The 22,109-nt window shown below is 34.8% G+C and overlaps 1 protein-coding gene across 1 annotated transcript in view; it reads right to left on the bottom strand.

Moving 5' to 3' along the window:
• Positions 1 to 19,226, bottom strand: part of LOC149418333 (putative NADPH-dependent quinone oxidoreductase VAT1L) — a 152,710-nt gene extending 133,484 nt beyond the window's left edge. Inside the window, exon 1 of the mRNA XM_089638740.1 lies at positions 18,757 to 19,226. Coding sequence (XP_089494866.1) covers positions 18,757 to 19,001 — 245 coding nt within the window. The 5' untranslated portion in view covers positions 19,002 to 19,226. The remainder of the gene's footprint in view (positions 1 to 18,756) is intronic.
• Between the last annotated feature and the right edge of the window lie 2,883 nt (positions 19,227 to 22,109).

Consider the following 22,109-nt stretch of genomic DNA (forward strand, 5'->3'; position numbering starts at 1 on the left):
AAAGATGCTGATAAGTCAATGAAAGAAAATTAATAAATTAAGCAAGGCTTTTATAAGTGACGGTTATTATGACAAGACATCTGACTAGAACAGAATAATACCTCGCTAATACTAGTTGACTAGCCGATAACGAGCACCCAAACAATAATTGAACGATAACAGATTGATAATAAAAAAGCTCTTTTTGGGTCAATGACAGCCTCTAAAAAGTGTCACTATTGTTGCAAATTATGTAGAAACTTCCATTTTCTCTTCGTATCCAAAAAAGGCGTGCTCGTTAGGTTATGTAACTAAACAAAAACACGTAAAAATCAATAATCATCTGAGCAAACCTACTACTTATTAGAATTTGGAATTCCCCAAGGGACAGTTCTAAGTCTTATTTTATTTTATTATTTACTTGAAGGAAATGCTTACAGTTCCGTAAAACGGAAAATAAATACATCTTTTGCCGACGACACAGTCGTAATCATAGAATAAAAATTCTTCTTATTGGGAAAGTTACGACTAAGAATTTACTCGTATATAAACGCCTGCAAGGAATATGCTTCAGTATTCTTACAGTGTGGTATTATTTAATTAAGAACAGGGGTAGCCAAGACACAAGCGTTTATCCCCTTTACGAACGGTTGTGAATTTTATATCTCCGGCTAGACATCGCAGTACCAGTGGTTGATGGTGGGAGAGAAGTGGGGGGGGGGTTGGAAATTTGAATGTTTCAAACAATATGGGGCCGAATACAACGTCAACAGTAAACCCGAGTGCGGTCGAATGTTTTATTTTATTTCACTAGGTAATTTCATTTTGCTAGGCAACCGGAATAAACAGAACAGGATATAGCAGAAAAATGAATAACAAAACAGCGCCCTTGAGGTGATTTTTCACAAAAACGGCGCTATATAAATCATCCAAATATTACTATTATTAACACTAAATTAAAGATAACAACGCCAACATTACAACAGAATATGAGAACGTAGAACTTGACAAAACAGAACAATGAAGACAAAGCGCACTAAAAAAACCGAAAATAAAAATATTTTAAATTAAAACGAACAAGCACTTTCTTTGTAGTAAACTACGAAATTTATTATAATTAATGTGAACCGGTTTCGCATGGACCAAGCTTCATCAGGGCAATGTTTATTGTTCAGACTAACTATTAATGTGCATCATTGACAAAAAACAATAATTCGTTTCAACCAAATTACTGAAAGAAAAAAATAATTAGCGGAAATGGAAAATAATGCATTTAAATAGCAATTTCGTTCAAATTTATCCGGATAATTTTCTGTCTAGTTTGCTGCCATCTCGAATGTTCGTAGAACTATTACCTACTACCGATGTGACATTTTATGAAAGATACCTACTGTCAAATATTGGTTTGTTTACTATTTAAATGCATTATTTTCCATTTTCTGTTATCTTAACTAATATTACAATAAAAAACGAAAAATTTATTTTTGATCACTTTAATTTTATTTAAACTCACCAAAATAGATTTTAAAAAGTTGAACTTCATTAATTTTCTGGAAACAACATAAAAAAAAACTGAAATGTTTGCATTGCATTGCTTGCACATTTTAAAACGTGTATTTATTCGATACATGGTTACCAAGATGTACATTAGGTATTAATGTTATAAAAAACATCACTTTAAAGAAGTTCTTGTAAAATATAGACAGCAAAATTTAATTTGAATAGTGGCATATCCGCTTTAACCTAACTGTATGACATAACAAGAGAATAGATTTTACAAATGACTAAAAAATTACTTGTATATTACTTGTCTTAAACCGTTGAAAAATAACACAAATAAGTTGTGAATATGTTGAATAACACGAATATAGTAAGCACATTGATCATTTTATGGACAAAACACGATCTGTGAAGATATTTCAATATACATAAAAACAACTGTCAAGCGCGGCTTTCGCGCTTGACTTAAAATTTTTTTTTCTTGCAAATTTAAAGATATATTTTTTTTATAACTCGAATCTTAAAATTCACACTCTTTGTTCAATGTGTAACAAAAATACCGTTTAACGTTTAGTATGTGAAGTGGTTTTTCTTTAGTAAGGGCTGTAAGAAGATTAAGTTAAAATGAAGTATTGTTGGAAGTTATGCGTAATGAGTGCGTCTAAATAGATAAATATTAACCAAAACCAAACATAACCTAACAATAAATATTTTTTGTTTTATGTAGAAATTTAACTAGTAGATTTTATCTAGTTACGACAAGGACAAAATGTTTTATTTTTCATTGCTCTGTTTTTTCCACTATTCTGTTTCATCACTGCTCTGTTTTATCCAGCTGTATCACGTTCTTTTTATTCGGGTTACCGTTTTTTCACATGTATTTTGCTAATATTGCGCATACGTCTCTGGGACGAAACAGATGCAATTTTTTTACGAGGCTTCTAGACGAATCAATCACTATAAAACTTCTGAAAGTATTTACGATCCAGGCAATAAAAAAACGACTTTAGGATTATAGCAGCTCCGAGATAAGGATGAATTAGCGAACGAGCTTCGCCCAAACGGCCTTATCTAAGAAATATAATGCAGAGCTTAACTTAAAAATAAAATGCGCAATTTTAATAGGAGCACCGGGTTATGTATTTTTATCAAGGCTTGTTGCGTGCGAAAACAGTGCTCACACAGATGCATCGATAGCATATAGCATGATTCAAACTTTTATTCGACTTTAATTTTTAATCTACTAAAGGGAACATACTGGAAAACTTGAATGACTACTGAAACAGAATTTTTAAATTAGGTGATCGTATAAATTTGTTATAAGTAGGTGTAGGTGCAAAACAAAATACTGTTTTTCGGTGACGTTTCGCCAATTACTATCGAAAGTTGTTGTTTGAGTCAACACTATTTATTTTTTTACTATTGACGGACTACTATCCAATTATACAATACATTATTATTTTTGTTATTTGTTTTTGGGGTATTATGCCGTGTTGCGCTAACTCCTTCTTTAGCCAACGTTTCGGACAGCATTGCAGTGTCCATCATCAGGGCAGATGTCTTATTTAAATAAGACATCTGCCCTGATGATGGACACTGCAATGCTGTCCGAAACGTTGGCTAAAGAAGGAGTTAGCGCAACACGGCATAATACCCCAAAAACAAATAACAAAAATACTTTTGGCCGTGAAAATCTTAAATCATAATACATTATTATATATCGATTCTATACATACATCATGAAATGAAATAAAAGATACAGTCAAGGAATGTACATACATAATTGGAGACGCAAATGTTGTATGCGAACCAGTTTGTGGTTTTATTGTGGACTGTAATCAATATTTGACACAACTATTAGGGTAGCTGTGGTTAATAGTTAAAATTGGAAAAGGATTCTGACTTAACCTTGGTCTTTTCGATCGATGTTATGGCCTTGAGGGATATTAATAAATATCGACTAGAATTAAACGCACTGAAGATACATGTTCACTGCCCGGTTTTCTTAACAGACTAGTGATGTATATTAAATTGTTGCAAATTTCGCTGATTTAGGTAATCCACAATGTCAGATGGGGAGAGGCAATTGGACAATAGGAAATTGGCTGGAGGAATGCAGGAACATGTTTTAAAGGGTTATGCATATAGTTGCGTTAACAATAATAATATTATACTAAAAGTTAAAAACCCGCTGCCACCGCTTGAAACTTCTAAAGCGGCCGCTACACTACTCGCTTCGACGAAGTCCTCGACGAAGTTAGCCGAAGTTTCAAGTGCGTGCCCACACACTCGTGCAACTTCGCGAGTAACTCAGTCCAACCAGTCAGTGATTGGTTTATTTATGCCGTGACGCTTCGAGTCCTTTGACTCGGGCGCATTTACCGACAACAATCGGAAGTCGGGCGAAGCGAAGCGAAGTTGCCCGAAGCGAAGCGAAGTTCGTGCCCACACTATCGTATTCGGTCAACTTCGCGAGTAGTGTAGCTGGGCTATAACGGTTCATTTTTAAAATAATAGAGGGCGCCACTTCCGTTTACAACAGAGGTTCCCAAACTTTTTTGCCCCGTAGACCACTTGCCAATTTTTTTTTCCGTAGACCCCCTGTTTGCCGAATATTTAATTTTCCCAAAACTATTAACGTCCCATGTGATAATCATTTATTTTTTTCGTAAAAAGATTCCCTTCCCTTTCCTGTCCAACAACCGGGTGGCGGTATAGTTCCTCTGTCTTTTCCCTTAAGTTCTTTGTCAGTGCTTATTCCGGTCAGTTCTTCTTGTCACATGATATCCAATTCTTCAACGTTCCATTTCCATAGTCAAAATGTCCTCAAACTTAGTTTTGACGTCTGTGTGAAGTGCATTTAAATGTTAAACGTCATTATTATTCTGGACGTTTTTCAAAAACAAGTTGGTGAACTAGGAAAATTCGCGGCTTCCAATGTGCAATGTTTTGATTGAATATATTAATTCTGACGAGAAAAGGAACGTAGACTCTATTTATATACCTCAATTAACAACTTTATATAATAATACAAATATCAAATAAGTAATTTCTCAGTCTATTATATTTGTGTTAGGTGTATTGTGTCATTTACGGAACTCCTAAATGTTGACTTGAGGTAAATAGAGGTCCGCTCGTATGTACCCCCATTTGAATCTCGTGGACCCCCAATTTTTTTTCTCGCTGATTTAGACCCCCAGCGAGCCGATATCGACCCCTGGGGGTCGATATAGACCACTTTGGGAACCTCTGGTTTACAATAATCCTAAACTGTACAGTCATTATGATAATAATACTATGAGATGAATGAATAAATGAGAAACTTAGGACATCAAAGCAAAGCCTGACTAAGGTTTGGGTAGAGTGCTTGATATAATATAGCATTATTAAAGGATACATTTTTCGATGTTTTAATCATATAACAAATATTTAGAAGATGTTTGCATCACTTTGCAGTTACCAACCAACAACGACGTTACGTTCTATCGATTGCTTAGAAACCTTGTCCAATGTTTACCTAAAAACCAATATTCTGCGGTCAGATTGAAATATGAAACCTGTTGACATCGTATGGTTTCGGGATTAATTACCTAGCGTCACTAATCCCCTGTTGTGAAAGGTTCATGTAACTTCAACCTGTCAGCTTGACCTTATACTCAAAGAGCTACTTTAAAGCTTTGGGGTCCTTTGCGAAGTTTATAAATAATAAATACTCACTGTCAGTATTTAGAGGGTTAGATAATTTTGCTTCATCGTAAAATTCACCTTGAAAATGGATTAAGTATACTTACTAGAGACTATCTTGAGACTTAGTCAAAAATAACTACAAAGCTATAAAACAAACCCAACAATATGGTTTAGTTACCTAAAAAATACTTTTCATTATATTGAATGTGGCTGTATGAAATAAACGAAAAACTGTTTATGGGATGTTACCGCCAAAAATTTTCTGACAAATACACACTCCTCACTTCATCAACCTTCATACAATATTACTGTATTCTGACTTCTGAGAGGACAGCTTTTTTCGTCCAGTTTTTTATGGGGGTTGTCTTTTCATATGGATTCGGTATTAAAAATAAGCGTGTTATATTTTTCATACCAATTTTCGTCCAGTTTAGAGCGCAATAAATACAGCTGTCATTATTTTGTAGATTAGACTGAACGCGTGTTTCTGTTCGGTATTGTGTTTACGGGCAATTTTTGACAGTTAAATACCATCCCAAAACGTTATTTTTTCTTTAATGGCAACTATATCTGTAAATGTATACACGGTGTCCGGAAACTCGTAGTACAAGCGGGAAACTGGAGAATCTACACCACATGGGGAATCCAAATAAACATAAAGTTTTTTGATTTGAGCATTTTCACAAAAAAAAAAAAAAATATTTTTCGGCTATTTTAGGGTTAAAGTTTTTTTTTGGTGTTTAGGGTTGAACAACAGATGTTTTAACCCTGCAGAGCAGAAATATTTTATGATTACACCGGATTAAATGAAGGGTGATTTCAAAATAATGCTTCAAATCCGAGTTTCTTCATTTGTTTTACTTTCAAATAGTTTTAATTAGTTGGGTACTTTGATCTTCTGTAATAATTTATAAGAATTTGACTAAAAAAAAAAAAAAAAGATCAACTTCTAACTTGATTTACTCGATAACGAAAGCTCAAATAAAAAAAAATACTACAAAATCGACTCCAAATGTGATGTAGATTCACCAGTTTCCCGCTTGTACTACGAGTTTCCGGACACCCTGTATAACATATGTTTCCTGATATGATTGCAGTGTGGGGATAGGTATGGAAACAAAAATCGTGTAAAACTAGCTTAAGAAAGGGTGTCAAAGAAATAAGGGAATATGTACTGTTAACCTTGCCACAGTAAACTACTATAACAACACCTAGACTCCCAGACAATAAAGTAGAAGTTTTTCAGTCTGAATTACAAGTTTGTTGGACTGTTGGCTAAATTAAATCCGACATGTGTCTACTAGCTCTAGAAGGGAACGATCATCAATCTCTCCCTCTCCGGGGAACATAAAGTCAGATAAAAGTCACAGCCACAGCCGTGGGGAGGGGGAGGGAAAGGCATTAGGAATGATCCGGCAAAAAATACACTAACGGATTTCTTCTCAAATCACGGGGTGGCGTCTGTAAAGTGATACAGGACAGGGTGACCCGAGTAAACCTATTGTATCGTATAGATCGAACTAAATATTATGTACACTCTCTGGTGAAATTGGAACAAGCTTCATCGGGGTAACAAATGAAAATGTTCATTTAATATTAGTGGAGAATACCCTAAAATAAAGTCTGAATCGTAACGACGTAAGTGAAGAAGTCACGAACAAAAATATGCGACGCGCGGCCCTGGCATATTGGACAGACCTAAGGTTGAATTTTCCATAGCAAATTTCTAAAATAAAGTGGGAATCTTAACGACATAAGTGATGAATTCGTATAAAAAAGGTATAACTAATATCTCGGATATATTTAGAGGAAAATCTGGTTCTTAGCGCTTATTTTATAGTTAAAAAACGTTTTATAAAATTTTCAAACGGTATACATAAAATATCTTAATGGTAAGGTAGGTACTGTTTTTATTAATCTTAAATATAAATAAATTACATCCGTAGGGATCGGTCAAAGAAAATATATAATCGTTATGTTTTCGTCGGAATTATGTAAGCCTCGAGCGAACCCCCATTATTGGAGTCCTGTGTCGCCTTAAATAAAGATTTAAATATAATACAGACCTTATTCTGAAAACATGGTGCAAATCAAAAATATTAGAAGAACGAGATATGCTATGTTGGCCGCCGGACCGTAGGCGGAGTACTACCTAATTAGGGTACTTTGAATACTATCGGGACGTGTACGCACAGAAATCTGTTCTCTGCATTAGTGCGGATACCTTAGCGTAAGCGAAGGTGTGCAGTAGTATTGGTGAACAAAACCGGCGACACTGGGCAAAACAATTCCACACAGTATGAACTGCTCATAGCACATCTCGTTCTTCTAATATCTTTGGTGCAAATAGTAATAATAGTTTTTTTTTAATAAACTCTCATGTATTTTAATTGGTGACCGGATAAATCATCACAATGATAATTCATCACATCTTTAAAAAGTTATCATGGAAAGTGATGAAACAAAAACTTTATTAACTGGGTTAAGTAGGTTAGGAAAGATTAATTTTTTTCCATCGTTTTTAATGACTTTATATCACAGACATAGGAATTAATAGACGAGAAGATAATGGCGAGGGGTAAAATCAACTGTTGAAGAACGAAGGGGGTTAAGCTGACTGTGATTCGTCAATAAATCAATCTGACAGTAAATAGGCATCTCGAATTATAATATCACCATTTAGTTCTTAAAAGTAAAATCTGCTTTTGAATGAATAGACATGGGAGCGCAAATTACTCGCCACGTTATGAACTAATTTGCGAAGTCCAAATTCGGCAAAGTAAATTTCTTCTGTTTGCAGAGTCGTAGTTAGTTTCAGAGTATTTAGTTAAGACACTTTTACAAATGTTTCATAATTTACTTACCCCAGTAAACAACGATGAGCACACTTGAGAATCGCTACATTGTGATGTGATAGTATATGTTTCTAAAACTGATCCATATAATACGGTGTGAATAAGCTTAAAATAAAGTAAAATAATGCTTACTTATGGAATGTAATACGACAATTGGGTTTATTCTCTTTTTCACATCTATTTTTACAAGTTTTCATATCACAAGTCAACATTTTGCCGTGTTATTTCGTAAAATGAACCGATGATGCCTCGACCATAGTTCGCACAAGAATGATGACGTCACGTTTTCAAATTTCACTTGAGGCCATACGCGAGCCCAGCCGGCTCCAATGGAACCGGTATGGGGAGTGGGGATAATACGCTTTTAATCACTTAGGGCAGGTCTACTAATATTCATATGTGTATGCTGACAACTGTGTTGTACTATTTAGAGATTAAACCAGTAAAACATATTGATCATATATAATATTCCAAGATATGCCGGTAGGTAGCCTTTTCAAATTAACGAGATCAAAACTCCCACTGATTGAGGACAAATAAAGCGAAGATAAACGTTATTTAAAACGTTTAATGAAACGCTCAACTAACTGTGACGTAAATAAATAGCAGTCTGGAAGTGGCAATTAGCCCGTGTTGCTGCTCTTACTACTTGGGTTATAAAGAAACAGGCAGTAGTGAGTAGTGAGTAGTGAGCACCCATTGAGCCCATTACCACCAATTGAAATAACCGCTCAATCTTTCTAAGTGAATGCAGTTCAGTGCATCAAACGGAGACAAAAGGAATTCAAATGTTATTTCGCAGGTTAAATACTCGAAATACTAACAAAGTAACTAATGCTACTTTCGCTCAAACGAAACTTTAGGTAACCTTGCGACAAGTATTTTCAACATTCTTCCTGTCTTTAAATAGTATTAAACAAATTCGCTATCCGCGTCTGTCTGTTTTTGCGCTTAGTTCTTCATTTATAGAACGTCTTCCGGAAGGTTTATATATCTAATATATTATAGAGGGTTTTCAAATAAGGTGTTATTTTGAATAGCCCGCTATTTCGGTAGATGTTACTTTTGAAGCTGTCATTTTTTGACATTTGACAAGTAGAAACTACGCCATTAATAAAAATGGAACGATACACGATGCTGATTGGGTCCTTTAAATGCGTGAAAATGATCCGGAATTCCATCGAAAAATCATCTTGAGTGATCAGGCCCATGTGGCTTCGTCAACAAGCAAAATTGTCGCATCTGGGGCTCGGAAAACCCAAGAGTTATTGTTGAAAGGCCTCTCTATTCTCAACGTGTGACTGTTTGGTGCGGTTTATGGTCCGGCGGAGTCATTGGACCTTACTTTTTCGAAAATGAGGCTGGAGCAACAGTTACGGTGAATGGATTGCGCTATCTAGAGATGATTAATGATTTTTTATGGCCGGAATTGGATGGTATTGATCTGGACAACGTTTACTTTCTACGTGCCACACAAGCAACGAAACCATTGATCTTTTACGGAAAAAGTTTCTTTGAATATCAAAATACCACCTCTTATTGGAAAACCCTGTACTTATAGAATGTAGAGAAAAGTCGATGTTTAGTAATCAAGTCCATATTTTTTTCGTGCGCTTACATTGCTAACGCTGGCAAACCTTATCTTATGAGATACATCAAAATAATGTACTACAGAATTGTATATCTTAAAAACGCCTACAGAAAAGTCAGCGATGGTATATGTCTATCTCCTGAGGATAACCCCCAGCAAAGCGGGGTACACGCCAGCTAATGAATAATAAATTGGTATTCCTATAAATAAAATAATTATGTAAATTTACAAAGTAAACTTAATACGACGAAATCATCTGAAAGGCAAAAAAAAATTGATTTCTTTTTATTTTATAAAATTATCAATTCAAGATTTGACTGCTCTGACGCTTTAAATTTGCTGTCCTTTCATGTAACTCTGAAGCATACTATTTGGAATATATAATTTCACAACGATAACTTCGTGTTCAATTATGTCAAATACTGAGCAATGAACTAAGATGTCGCTGATATTTTCGATTTATATTTTGACACATTCAAAGTCGTTCTTCACTTTTTAGTTAATGTAAATAACGATTAATCATAATTTATGCATATGCTTAAGTATTCACAATATATATTTTTTTGTTTCTAGGTATGTTTCAGATTTTGAACAATTAATTGTGATCATCAGAATAGCAAAACCACATGACAGTCATGTATTTCTGCTGATCATTTTGTTTAAAAGCTGAAACGGACCTAGAAGGCGCTAAAAGCTTTCGACGGGTTTGTGTGAAAAATATTGCGAATTTAACTTCGATAAAGTGAAAAACATTTTCCGGATGATTTAAAACGTAATCAGATATTGCAATATACGGATATGATGCACCAGTCCTAATTATTGAATCAATAAGATAATGTTTCTATGTTGACAGAACATTATTATTATAATATGTATCTACTATACCTATACCCTACCCATAAGTAAACATTGCAGTAATCGCAGAGTGCCAAATCGTTCGGATTAACTGAAAATATACAGGGTTTTCCAATAAGAGGTGTTATTTTGAATAGCCCGCTATTTCGGTAGATGTTACTTTTGAAGAATTTTTTCAGTGCTTAGTGGTTGGGTCTTAAATTATTTCAGTGTTAATAAAATAAATACAATACGTAATTGAATAATTCAAGATTTCAGCATCAACTCACGTTTCGAGGTTTTTACAGCTTTATATAAACTTCCGATCTGTCCGCCAAACACGAAGAGCTTTATGAAATAGTGTAAGTTCGATATTTCATTTCACTACAAATGAACTGTTTAAATAAACAAAAAAAAAACACCCAATACTCGATATTCAAAACCGAAAGAAGGAAGGAATTTAGGAATCAAAGAATTCTATTTTTGAAATTCAAACTATTTAATAATAATAAAACCAAACCAAACCGCTAAACGGACCTTTGGGTAGAAATTTTAAAAAAGGAACGGGTTGGAAATCTGAAGAACAGTTTAAATTCAAAATATGAAACAATGAATACATAATAATTCGACAAAACCGTTCAAACCGCCAAAGCTAAACGGACCCTTGGGAAGCCGTGTTGATGATAACCGTAGAAGCCGTAACTGTTGAAATTTAAAAAAAGGAATGTTTTAGAAATCTGAAGAATAGTTTAAATTAAAAATTAAACAAATAAATTATAATCAATCTACAAAACCGTTCGAAATTCAAACCGCTAAAGCTAAACGGACCTCTGGGAGAGCCGGAACTGTTGAAATTTTAAACAAGGAACGGGTTGGGAATCTGAAGAGTAGCTACTTGTCTGGACAATGACATCCCGTTTCCTCTTACGGGTCCCCCGGGGGCAACTACTTCCACACAATGGCTTCTAAGTGACTGGCACTTGCTGAAAAAGGATGCGGACTCGGTTTTTTGTCTGCGCTCGAAGCTTGGGGGGATTTCGACCTTTTTTTGGGGTAGCCGGTAATAAACTCGAAAACACTGGTGGACAGGGCATTAAACCATTAAATACAATGAGACATGATATTGCGGAATCGCTGGTGACCAAAAATATTTCACATTGGACTCGTAATATCCGATATCCACCTAAATCTACAAAACACATTAGTGTTTGTACTCGACTTCGCTCGATTTTCAATGACCTTTTTGGTAACCGAAAAAATAGAAGTCTTTTTTATTTTTAACAAGAAAATAATAATTTTATTATTATTACAATATACACATATACATACATTACCATTCAGAATAGATACACTGATAATTTTAGTGCGAACAGAAGTAAATACACCGCACAGAGTTTTGGAGGCCCAGCGGAAAGAGTCGACGAGTCACGAATTTCGTGCAAGATCGTCGTCGCGTCTTGCCACGAAATATTCGGCTTTACCCTCCCTAGGAGCTTCAAAAGATATTTCACATAAAAACAACAAAATGGCGTCATATTTTTTGGAAGATAAGTGCATATTTCAAAGCTCAACAACTCATGATGGATATGACATTAAGAGCTGAAAAATATTTGTATTGTCTTGGAAATTCGCGACAGAAACGGCTGTGCAAATTTCAAGAGATGAGAGCTCAAAAAAATCTGCTTTAAAGACCGTTTCGGACTGCGAGACTCCTTTATTTTGTCACACACTCCTTGCTTCATTCACATTCATACATACTCTTTTGTTATTCCACATGACATGACCCGAAGGATATGATTCACTTGATCGTGCCTCGAATAAATTCTTGACAATTCCGTCCACGCGCCTTCTAACATCCACGAATAAACCGCCACACGACGGCAATAAAGCATTTTACGAAGCAGACTGTCCAAGGAGGAAGGAACGAGAGACTCGAATGTATCGGTAGGTAAATGACTGATAGCTTCCGACACCGTGATGAAAATCCCAATAGAAGCATGACCTCACGAACGCGTGATACCTACAAGACTAAAAAATTTGCTACCCATGCGATGATGTACTAGCTTTTCAATTACAGAAGGTAGTAAAAAGAGTTCCAATTTAATTCTAAATTCAAAAAAAATCTATTTAGTTTATCAATGAAAAAGTTTTTATTTTGTTCTAAATTCGAAAATGATGAGTTTATCCAGGAGCGCCGCGTGGAGTGCCGCCGCCTGAGGATATTTAAGGTAGATTTTTATTTATTTATTATACACCTAAAAGTAACTAAACGAACACCTATTTTTAAAAATTAAATATTTAGTAGTTACTTACCACCCTAGGTGGAGTTACTTAGGTTGGAGTTTCGTAACTTTTTTCTTTATTTATAGATAGGTACTTTATCACTTGTCTGAATTCTGTACATATTAGTTCCAAATTTGAAAATGCGAATTAAAATAATTTTCTGTTAAATTATCACACTATAAACATGTAGGTAGTTAATTTATCGCTTGGCTGAATTCTTCATACCATCAGCTTGAAAATGACACTTAAATTCAAAAACAAAAATCCTAGTTCATTGAACCAGAGTTACAGACAGACCTACGTATTTTTGATTTTCCAGACAGACTATAAGCTCCTGCAAGAAATAAAGTCAAAGAAAGTTTTACTCCTTGTGGATAATTTTCAATATTTTTCATTATTTTCTGCTTCGATTCTGACCTTCTAGAGACTATCAACTCTTTGAGTCAACACTTTGACCCCTGTGACCCCCGAATGGCGTCACGTGACAAAAAAATCACCGGAAAATATGAAAAGAAACCAAAGATTATTTCCTTCTATGACCACTTCCCTTTGGCTTGAAATTAAATTTTTCGTTTACACATACATATGTATATCCAAGTTGACACAAGCCGACAAAACCGTGTAAAGTATATAATAGTACAATGTATTTGCCTTTAGGGTTACGAAAAAGTAATGACTAATGAAAATGTAATTACTCTTTGCATTTACTGTGGTATTGAGATGGACGATGAGTTAGTTACAAGAAATTGCTTTTTTATATTTATAGTACACATTTTCATCAAAAAAAAAGTTGAGACAACCTCATTGTTGAATATGAAAAAATAGATTTGAAAGTTGGGCGAAACCGGTTAGCAAAAAGAGTTGATGATTATTTCACAGCCGTTTTCTAAATGGTGATAATTTTTTATCGGCTTTAATGATAACAACAGATTACTGTACGTTTCGACTGTAAAATGTGATGAAATTACAGAAATCTATTTAAAAAGTAATAAACTAGTGGACCCGACAATGCTTCGCTATTGCGAATAACTTCCTCGGGCGTCCCCGACTTCTTATACCATTCAAACTACAACACTAACAAGAACACAATTTGAAATATTCAGCAAAATCAGTCTAGTAGTTTTAGAGTAGAGGGCAAAAACATGAACATTGCCTACACTACCTTGCCATTGCCTACATTGTATACACCTAATAGAACATAAAATGAACTTAGTTTAAATTGCAATATTATTTATTATCCACAGTTGTAATTAGCAACGTCTAACAAAATTAACAATACACTAAAGATAAAAAATAACAAACATAGAAGAAAAAACAACATGAAACAATCGGGATAGTTTTATCATTGCTTTATCTATGGAGGTAAATTATTAATTGTTCTGGAACGTAAAGTTGTGACCCCAGTTTTTAAATCATTGAATGTTTATTCTTTTGTCAAACGATATGGGCTACATTATTAGTTCAATTATATTAATTTTATATCTTATTGTTGTTTAATTTGGTCGATGGGAATCAGAATTGGAAGAATTATATTTGGGAAAGGAACCTTTTATATTTAAATTATATTAAACAAATTAATACATTATTAATTCAATAGAGGCTGAATTCGGAACAATGGAGAATAAATATTTTATAAGAGAACTTGACAATTGAGATGACAAAGTAAACCATTGAAATTCAATGCTGCATCAGGGCGATTAATTCAACTTCTCAGTCATCTTAAGTAAATAGGAAATCTTTTTCCATCTCAAACAGTGAGTTTAGAGTCATGAAATTTGCATAATTACTAGTGAAGAATTCGGCACACCAACAAACACAAATTTATTATGTCTGGAATTTTTAATTCAACGTTACTATTTGCACCTCGCTACGTCGATTCCATAAAGAATAATAGATCTTTGAAAAAAAAATAATTTGACTAAAGCAGCAAACTCTTGCACCATGAATTTGCATTACTTATTTTGTCTGACATTTCTAGTTCAACGCAACTACTTTAAGCTCGCTTAATCAATTCCATCACGAGTTATGGAGCTTTCACCCAACCATTTAATTGTAAAAAACCGGTAAGTAAAACGAGTTATTTTATTCATCAAATTAGCGCTGTGGAAATTATATCAAACGTATTTTGTGCGGTAGGTGGCTTTGAGAACATATTAAAAGTTTAGGAAACGGGCGAAAGTAATATACGTATAATGTTTAAATATTTTGTAAAGTTGGGTGTGGGGTGGACCTACCAAGTCAACAAGATGAGGGCTCGCGGTTCACTGACTTCGGTTTAGGGGAAGGGTTCGGGTGCGTTGCGGTGTTTATACCAGATACCACCGAACAGAAATCCTATAGAAGTGTATTGTGGGCCCGCCCGAAGTAAGCTGAATATTTTTTCCTTACTGGATAAGATAAAAGAAATTATTTCTTGAACAAGTTAATTTCATTGTCTTTTATATATTATGGGCCCTAGGAGTCGAACAGGCTTATGTCAATTGACGACCACTCTTTATTCTAAAAGATAAGCCGATATTAAGTGTGTTGTTGGCATTTGAAGTAAGGTCTGTTTTTCTTTACTGAAGAGAAACCAATAGAAATGTCTTTGGGCACTATTCCGTGTGCCTAAAAGGAACTTCATTTTTAAATCATCCATTTAAATTTCACCTTTGTTTTCGGTAATGAATTAATGCAAATCTTGGAAGCGGAAATTAATCCAGTTAATGTCATTTTTATGTATCAATAACTACAAATATCTAAATTATTTCATAAACGAACATAGGCTAGCGCCGACCCGCGAACTTTGAACCTGAAAGAATTCATAAAATTCAGGACCAAATTTGCATTTTACATCACTTAGTTATATTTTTTGTTAAAAAATTGGAGACGATCAGAAATTTACCAATCGAATGATCAACTCTAGTAAATGTAGTCTGTTAATAGTGCAGACATTTGAAAAATCACAAATTCTGACTTTTCTTGTCAAGATCAACCGTAAGAAATTGAAACAAAAGAAATACGCATTTCAAATTTAGAAGTTAAATTAAAATAATTTTCTTATAAAAATGTGATGTAAATGTACTTGTCTGAATTCTTCACAGAATAAGTTCCAATTATGAAAATGACAAATTCAAAGCGAATGAACCAGATTTTATGCAGGACTAACGTACAGACAACCTAAATTAGAATGTTTGATAATCGATTGAATTTACTAGTCTCGGGCAAAGTGCGTTGCGCGTGTAAGGTAATTTTAAGTGAAATTATTTCATGAACAGATAATCAATTTATTTGGCCTGTGCGGCTAGGAGTCGAGAGGTCTTATGACTATGACCCTTCTAGGGATCATAACTGTTCAGTTCTCAAGACCTTTATGGGGATAATGGTACAAATTTTACGTCTAACCTTCTATAAACTGCGGTCTCGAAGCAAACAATACGACGCAAATGATTTTGGCATAAAACCAAAATGAAACGTAATATCAAAGGAATGTGTATCTATGGTCAATAATTCGAAACTAGCAGATAAAAACACGCTACCGCGGTTTGAAAACTTTAACAGTTCTTTTTGAAAATAACAGAGGGCACCACTTCCGTTTACAACAATCCTAAACTTTACAGTCATTAATATAATAATACGATCAGATTAGCTAACTAATTAATAATCATGCTGATTCTCCGCAGGGGTGGGCAGAGAAGGCTAGCTGCCACACACACCGTTTCGTGTCAATTCTCATCCAAAATCATTAAATATACTAATTTCGGTAGTCTGAGCTGTGCGGTTAGTCCTGCGTTAAATCTAGCTAAACGAAATTTGCTTTGAATTTAAGTGTCATTTTCAAAAATTGAATTGATAGAGGAATTCAGACTAGTGCTTAATTAGGTACGTACCTGTATTTAATAATATTTTAACAGAAAATTATTTTAATTGTCATTTTCGAAATTGGTTCTGATTTTTCAAGAATTTTGCCTATCCCGTGATTTATTACAGGTCATGCTAGTTAGAAACTATTAAACAAACCACAGGAGTAAACTAAATTACTAACTAACCTCGTCCTTTTTCTCCATACGGGCAGGCAGAGAGAATATCAGTTCTGCTTAGCATATCTACACTAATACATCATAATCTTTTTATTTCGGCTTTTGACACGACTCTTTCTGGAACATTCTAACACTATTTAAAATCATCTAATCTTCCATTTTCGTAATCTTGTTCATTATTCCTTGCATTCTACAGTATCTACTTTCGCCCTTCCTCCATCAGTTCAACTCGTCACAGCCGTACAATAGAATTGGTGTCAAAACTCCATTGTGGACTGCCGAACCCGCTCCCTTCAACTTTTTACTAGCAACTGTATTCCATCCCTAACTAATCGAATCACGTATCCATAGTAGTAACTTTGATATTTTGAGAAACATAAAATGGATTGACTATAGATTGTCTAACGGCGCAATTAGTTTTTAGATCAATTAAATTAATCGTATTATTTTTTTAACGAATTAATGACTTTTTTCAATTAATAAACTTGTTTTAAGTTTATGGTATTTGGTAAATTGTTATGACACGCCCATTTAGCAAGACGAAAAAAGTAAAGTATGTTACCTATTCATAATATACAGAAGAAACTATACATCGATTGCACCAATCATTTTATTTATATTATAATTAGAATGATTAAATCCTTTCATCGTTAAAATATATTTTATCTGAAATCCTTAACCACAACAATGTTGATAAATCCTTTATATAAAACAGCAGTAATCTCGTCGACAAGAGATTACTATTTCTGATGCATTTAAGTAATTTCTAGAAATCATATACCTAGATAAGTGAAGTGTTCAATCGATTTTTCGTTTTGTATTACTAAATGATTGTAAATTTATGTGTTGTATTACTAAATGACTATATTTAACAACTATATTTTTTGTATTACCTAATGATTATAACTCCACGTTTTGTATTACTACATTTTTGAAACTCTGCATTTTGTATTATTTAATGATTAGAACTATACGATTTGTATTACTAAATGATTGAAACTCTATGTTTTGTGATTTTTGTTTCCATATTGTTGGTAGAAAATGTGCGTAATTTACAAGTCTTTCGTATGGAAAGCACTGCAGTACCAAGGAATGATGTATTAAAATGTTGTGATTACGAAAAAATATATAACTAATATAATATTGTACACAGGTACATATTGAAATATTTGTAACTTTTCAAGTATTGATAAGTTAACCAGTATGTATCAGTCGTTTTTACTTTGAAATAAATCATGAAGACGTAAAGTTCGTGTTGTATTTTGTTTTCATGTCTAAATTCATCTGTCAGCATTGAAAGCAAATGAAAAATAATAATCTAATAAGAAAATAACACGCAAATAGTTGCAACAATTCTGCAATATGGTGTAGGTAGATCAGTGCGCAAGCCTGGAGATGGTAATATAGGCGATGTACCCGGGACACGCCAACATCTGGTAGCAATCTTTCTTATTTCTCTGAATAATGATCCCGATTCTCAAATATCAGCCCAGCGGAGCCCTACGCCTTCCTCATGACGGGTAAAAAAACACCTAAAAAATTCCGCGAGACAAAACACGTTTGACAAGAACTTAGCGCGATCGGTACGCTATCCAGAATGCATTCGGAAATGTCATCCAGGACTTTCTCTCCTCGAAATGCATCGCTTCTAAACAGGAGCCAAGTTTGATAAAATATTAGGTAGTTTTCTGTGGAAGTTGTATTCTGTCAAGCGCGTCAAATTGCCCGGATGCCCTTCCGGCTGGCCGCCGTGGACAGCGCTGACACGCAGATACAACATTATAGTTCTGACACTTGCTGAATCATTTTGTAATGAACGAAGAAAACATCGATCGATCATATCGACGAGAGGTAGGTATTGTGCTTTCCGATTCCGAGAGCGGGCGGCGAAACCAAGTCAAGCGAAACGCCGGCAGATTGCGAACCCATCTGTTGCGCAAAATACGAGATTGAAGAAAGTATACAAAGAAAATAAGAAAAGTAAATGGATTATTAAAAGGGTACTCACCATGCTTTGACTCTGATGAGGACTTCTCCTTCAGCGAGGGTGGGTTCGGGCTTCTTCAGAACTTTGACAGACTTGAGGCCGCCGAATCCTGTGAGGACGATGGCGCGCATCTCCTTCGGGGGCTCCGCGATTTCCTTTTCCTTTTCGGGACTCTTGTCCTGAGCTTCCTCGGGGGATGCTGCCTCGGTTCCATTCTCCTCAGGCACTGCCTTCTCGGCGATAGGGGCGTCGGTGGTCTCGGTCATGTTTATCGATCGGTTTTGAATATCTTTTGACAATACGCGGAGCGGCGCTCGGGTTTAGGGACGCTGACGGCGTTTCCTGAATAAAACTTGCGTTGAATGAGTTTAAAACTGGTGCAGCTTGGAGCCGGACTGTCACAGAGTGAAGTTAAAGTGAGTATTGAACTAGCTACACGCCCTAGGAGCGAATTGAAGACACAACCGTGGTTCACGAGTGCTGGCGGCAGAGTGAGCGAATGGCGAGCGTGGCTCGAAGGCTCGAGCATGGGGCCGCCGCCCCGCGCCCCCCCTCCGGCACAGGGTGAGGGGGAGAAGGGTCTGGAGTTAACAGGTGCTGCCGGCTTTTTCCGTCGAGTGGGCCGCGCAAATAATAAAACACTCGAGCGCGTAACGATAAACTTTCGCAAATATTCCCCAAATGAAATGCGCGTAGGTGAAAAAATTTCTGTCACATTTAAAACCTTATGCATAGTGAACTTAAACAAGAAAAGAATAAACTCTTTCCGGTTCTATACTAAATTGAAAAAAACGTTAATGATTTCAAGAAATTTAAAGTTGATGAAAACAGCAGAAGGGAAAAAATGGGTTTCGGCAGCGCAAATGGCCATAGGGTTCTCCCGACATGTTTCTTCCATGTTTTTTGCAAAATTATGTTTTTTTTAAGTTTATACGATCTTACCAGATGTGATATTTATAAAAATAGTGTATAATCTATCATACGCAGTTTCTCCAGAATAGCTAATTATATTCAGAGAAATGATTTTTTAAACGTATCCGAGGAAGCTACAAGCCAAAAATGTGAATATTCTTGGTATACCTTATGTTTTAGGTAATAGGCAATAAAATCGCTAGAAAAACGGAGTCTAGAAACGTTCGATTTCAAGCGCAAAACTGTTTTTTTTATTTATTTTGTAAATAATTTTATAAGAAAGAAAAAAAGTTAATCAAGAGAAACTGTCACAGATAATCTTAACCATAATACTGTATTTTTTAAAGTTGTTTCCTTTTCGCTTTCATACATTTCTGTTAAAAAAAAAAATTTTTGGTAGTTCACATTTATATTTTTTATTGAGTAATATGTATTCTACTCAAACGAAACGATAGGAAAACCTTCAATTTATCTAAAGCATATTTTTGGTATTCATAATGTACACCAATTCGTTATAAAGATTAATCAGAATAGTGATTTAGCATTAAGCTTCGCGGTGGCGGTCAAGAGATTGAGCGGGAATTTCCACCTTATCGCCAAGTGCGTGATTTCGCCGGATTATGAATGGTACACGCTTAGGTGCATCACCCTATGTCAAAGGAACACAGGAGGCCTTAAGGAAAATAATTTCCCTAAGGCCCTATATCATCTCTGGGGATGCTGTGTGGGGGGTCTTAAAGAGACCCATGTTGTAGGAGGGAGGAAACACAGAGGCGGGCAAATCGTTCCACAGCTGAGCTGTTGAACTCAGAAAGAGTCGTAGAAGCTTAGATGAATTACATAGAAGCGACTCGTTCTCATGTGACAAATATCAACCGTGTACAAATGTTGGGCGTGCGTTTGGCGTGTTTCCGTATTTTTGATAAGACGTATAATAAATACATAATAATTCATGAAATCCCTACTGAATTATTCAAGTTCCTATAATTTTCGAAGAGATATTTTATACAAATCTGTGCAGACAACGATCCGAAATATTCAACTTTGGGAAGTTTCGCAGAGATATTTGAAATAAATCGGTGCGAGCAATCCGAATTATTCAAGTTTGGGTATTTTCGCAGACATTTTATACTAATCTAGGCGACGCGACGAGTTGATCAATAGGTCGGCCGAGTCAACGCACCGCTTGAACCCGCCCGACAATACAGCCGCGCCGGCACTGGGGTGTGTATGTATGTATGTATGCGGGCACACTATATTACTATTGGTTATTTTAGGAATGAATTTCGCCCGTTCATCCTCCCCTCATTTTCTTCGCCGAAATATTGACAACCACCACATATATTATTATTTTCAGCTGCATATTAGTCATTTCACCCAATGACTCATGAAAAACTCCCGATTTGACGACTTTTCACCCGTTTGCAGTCATTTTATTGGGGGAATGAATAATAAAGTCATTCGATTTTTGAATTTGTCGAAGATTCGGTTGCTTTTCTTTGCCGCCACTGTAAAGAGAGCATGCGCATTAAGCGTCTAGAATTTTGCTGAATATACGGCTGTAATATGCGTTTTTATTTCTTTATTTTTGTCCGTTCAAGTACTTACCGAGTGTATTGATCTTTTTGAACAAGTGTCTCAGTTTTATGAAAATAACTAGTTATGTAAAATCACAGAATGTAATTCGACTTGCCAAGATGAAAACTAAAACTTTATTTCTATGGAAAACATTAATTTAATTTTAATTTTACTCCACGCATACATTAATACCAGTTAAAAAAATATAAAAAATGTGTAGAGAAAATTTCGAACACAAAATAAAAATACTTTTTTTTTTTTAAATTCTTTATATTGGCTTTCACCCAGAGTGATCTTGGCCATACATTACAACATTATTCTTATTAATAAATACAACAAATTAAATAGTTACTCTTTTGCGAAATAAATTTTAAAAACAATTGTTTTGAAAAGATTCTTTATTTAATTCGATAATTTTCTGAAGTCATACCTACCTACGTCACCTATTACAAAAAATGAATAAAGTAAAAGATTAAATTATATTATTTAATTAATACACAACATTATTACAATACTTAATTCATTATATACCGATTACCGATTTAATTTAATTTAATTTTTTAATTGCATTTAATTAAAATGTAAAGTAGGGGCCTGAGCACGGGTCAAAAACCCAGTGAGGCCCACATTATCATATAATGTTTGAAAATACATAACTAATTATTGTAACAATAAAAAATATCACACAAGTACCTAGGAATGAGGAAATTATATTGGTTATTATTTGTAGTATATGCGAGTGTGACAGAGATGCACAAATAAGGGCGTGAATGTGCGGGTACCACATTTAATATAAAAATATTGCGAATTTGGGTTTACGAGTGACAGGTCGGTTGTGTATCTAGTATTAAACCTTATGGGCGCTACAGACCATTCAATTTAGT

Source organism: Hesperophylax consimilis, chromosome 13, assembly GCF_061612785.1.
Source record: "Hesperophylax consimilis isolate HC1 chromosome 13, BYU_Hcon_1.0, whole genome shotgun sequence".
NCBI lineage: Eukaryota > Metazoa > Arthropoda > Insecta > Trichoptera > Limnephilidae > Hesperophylax > Hesperophylax consimilis.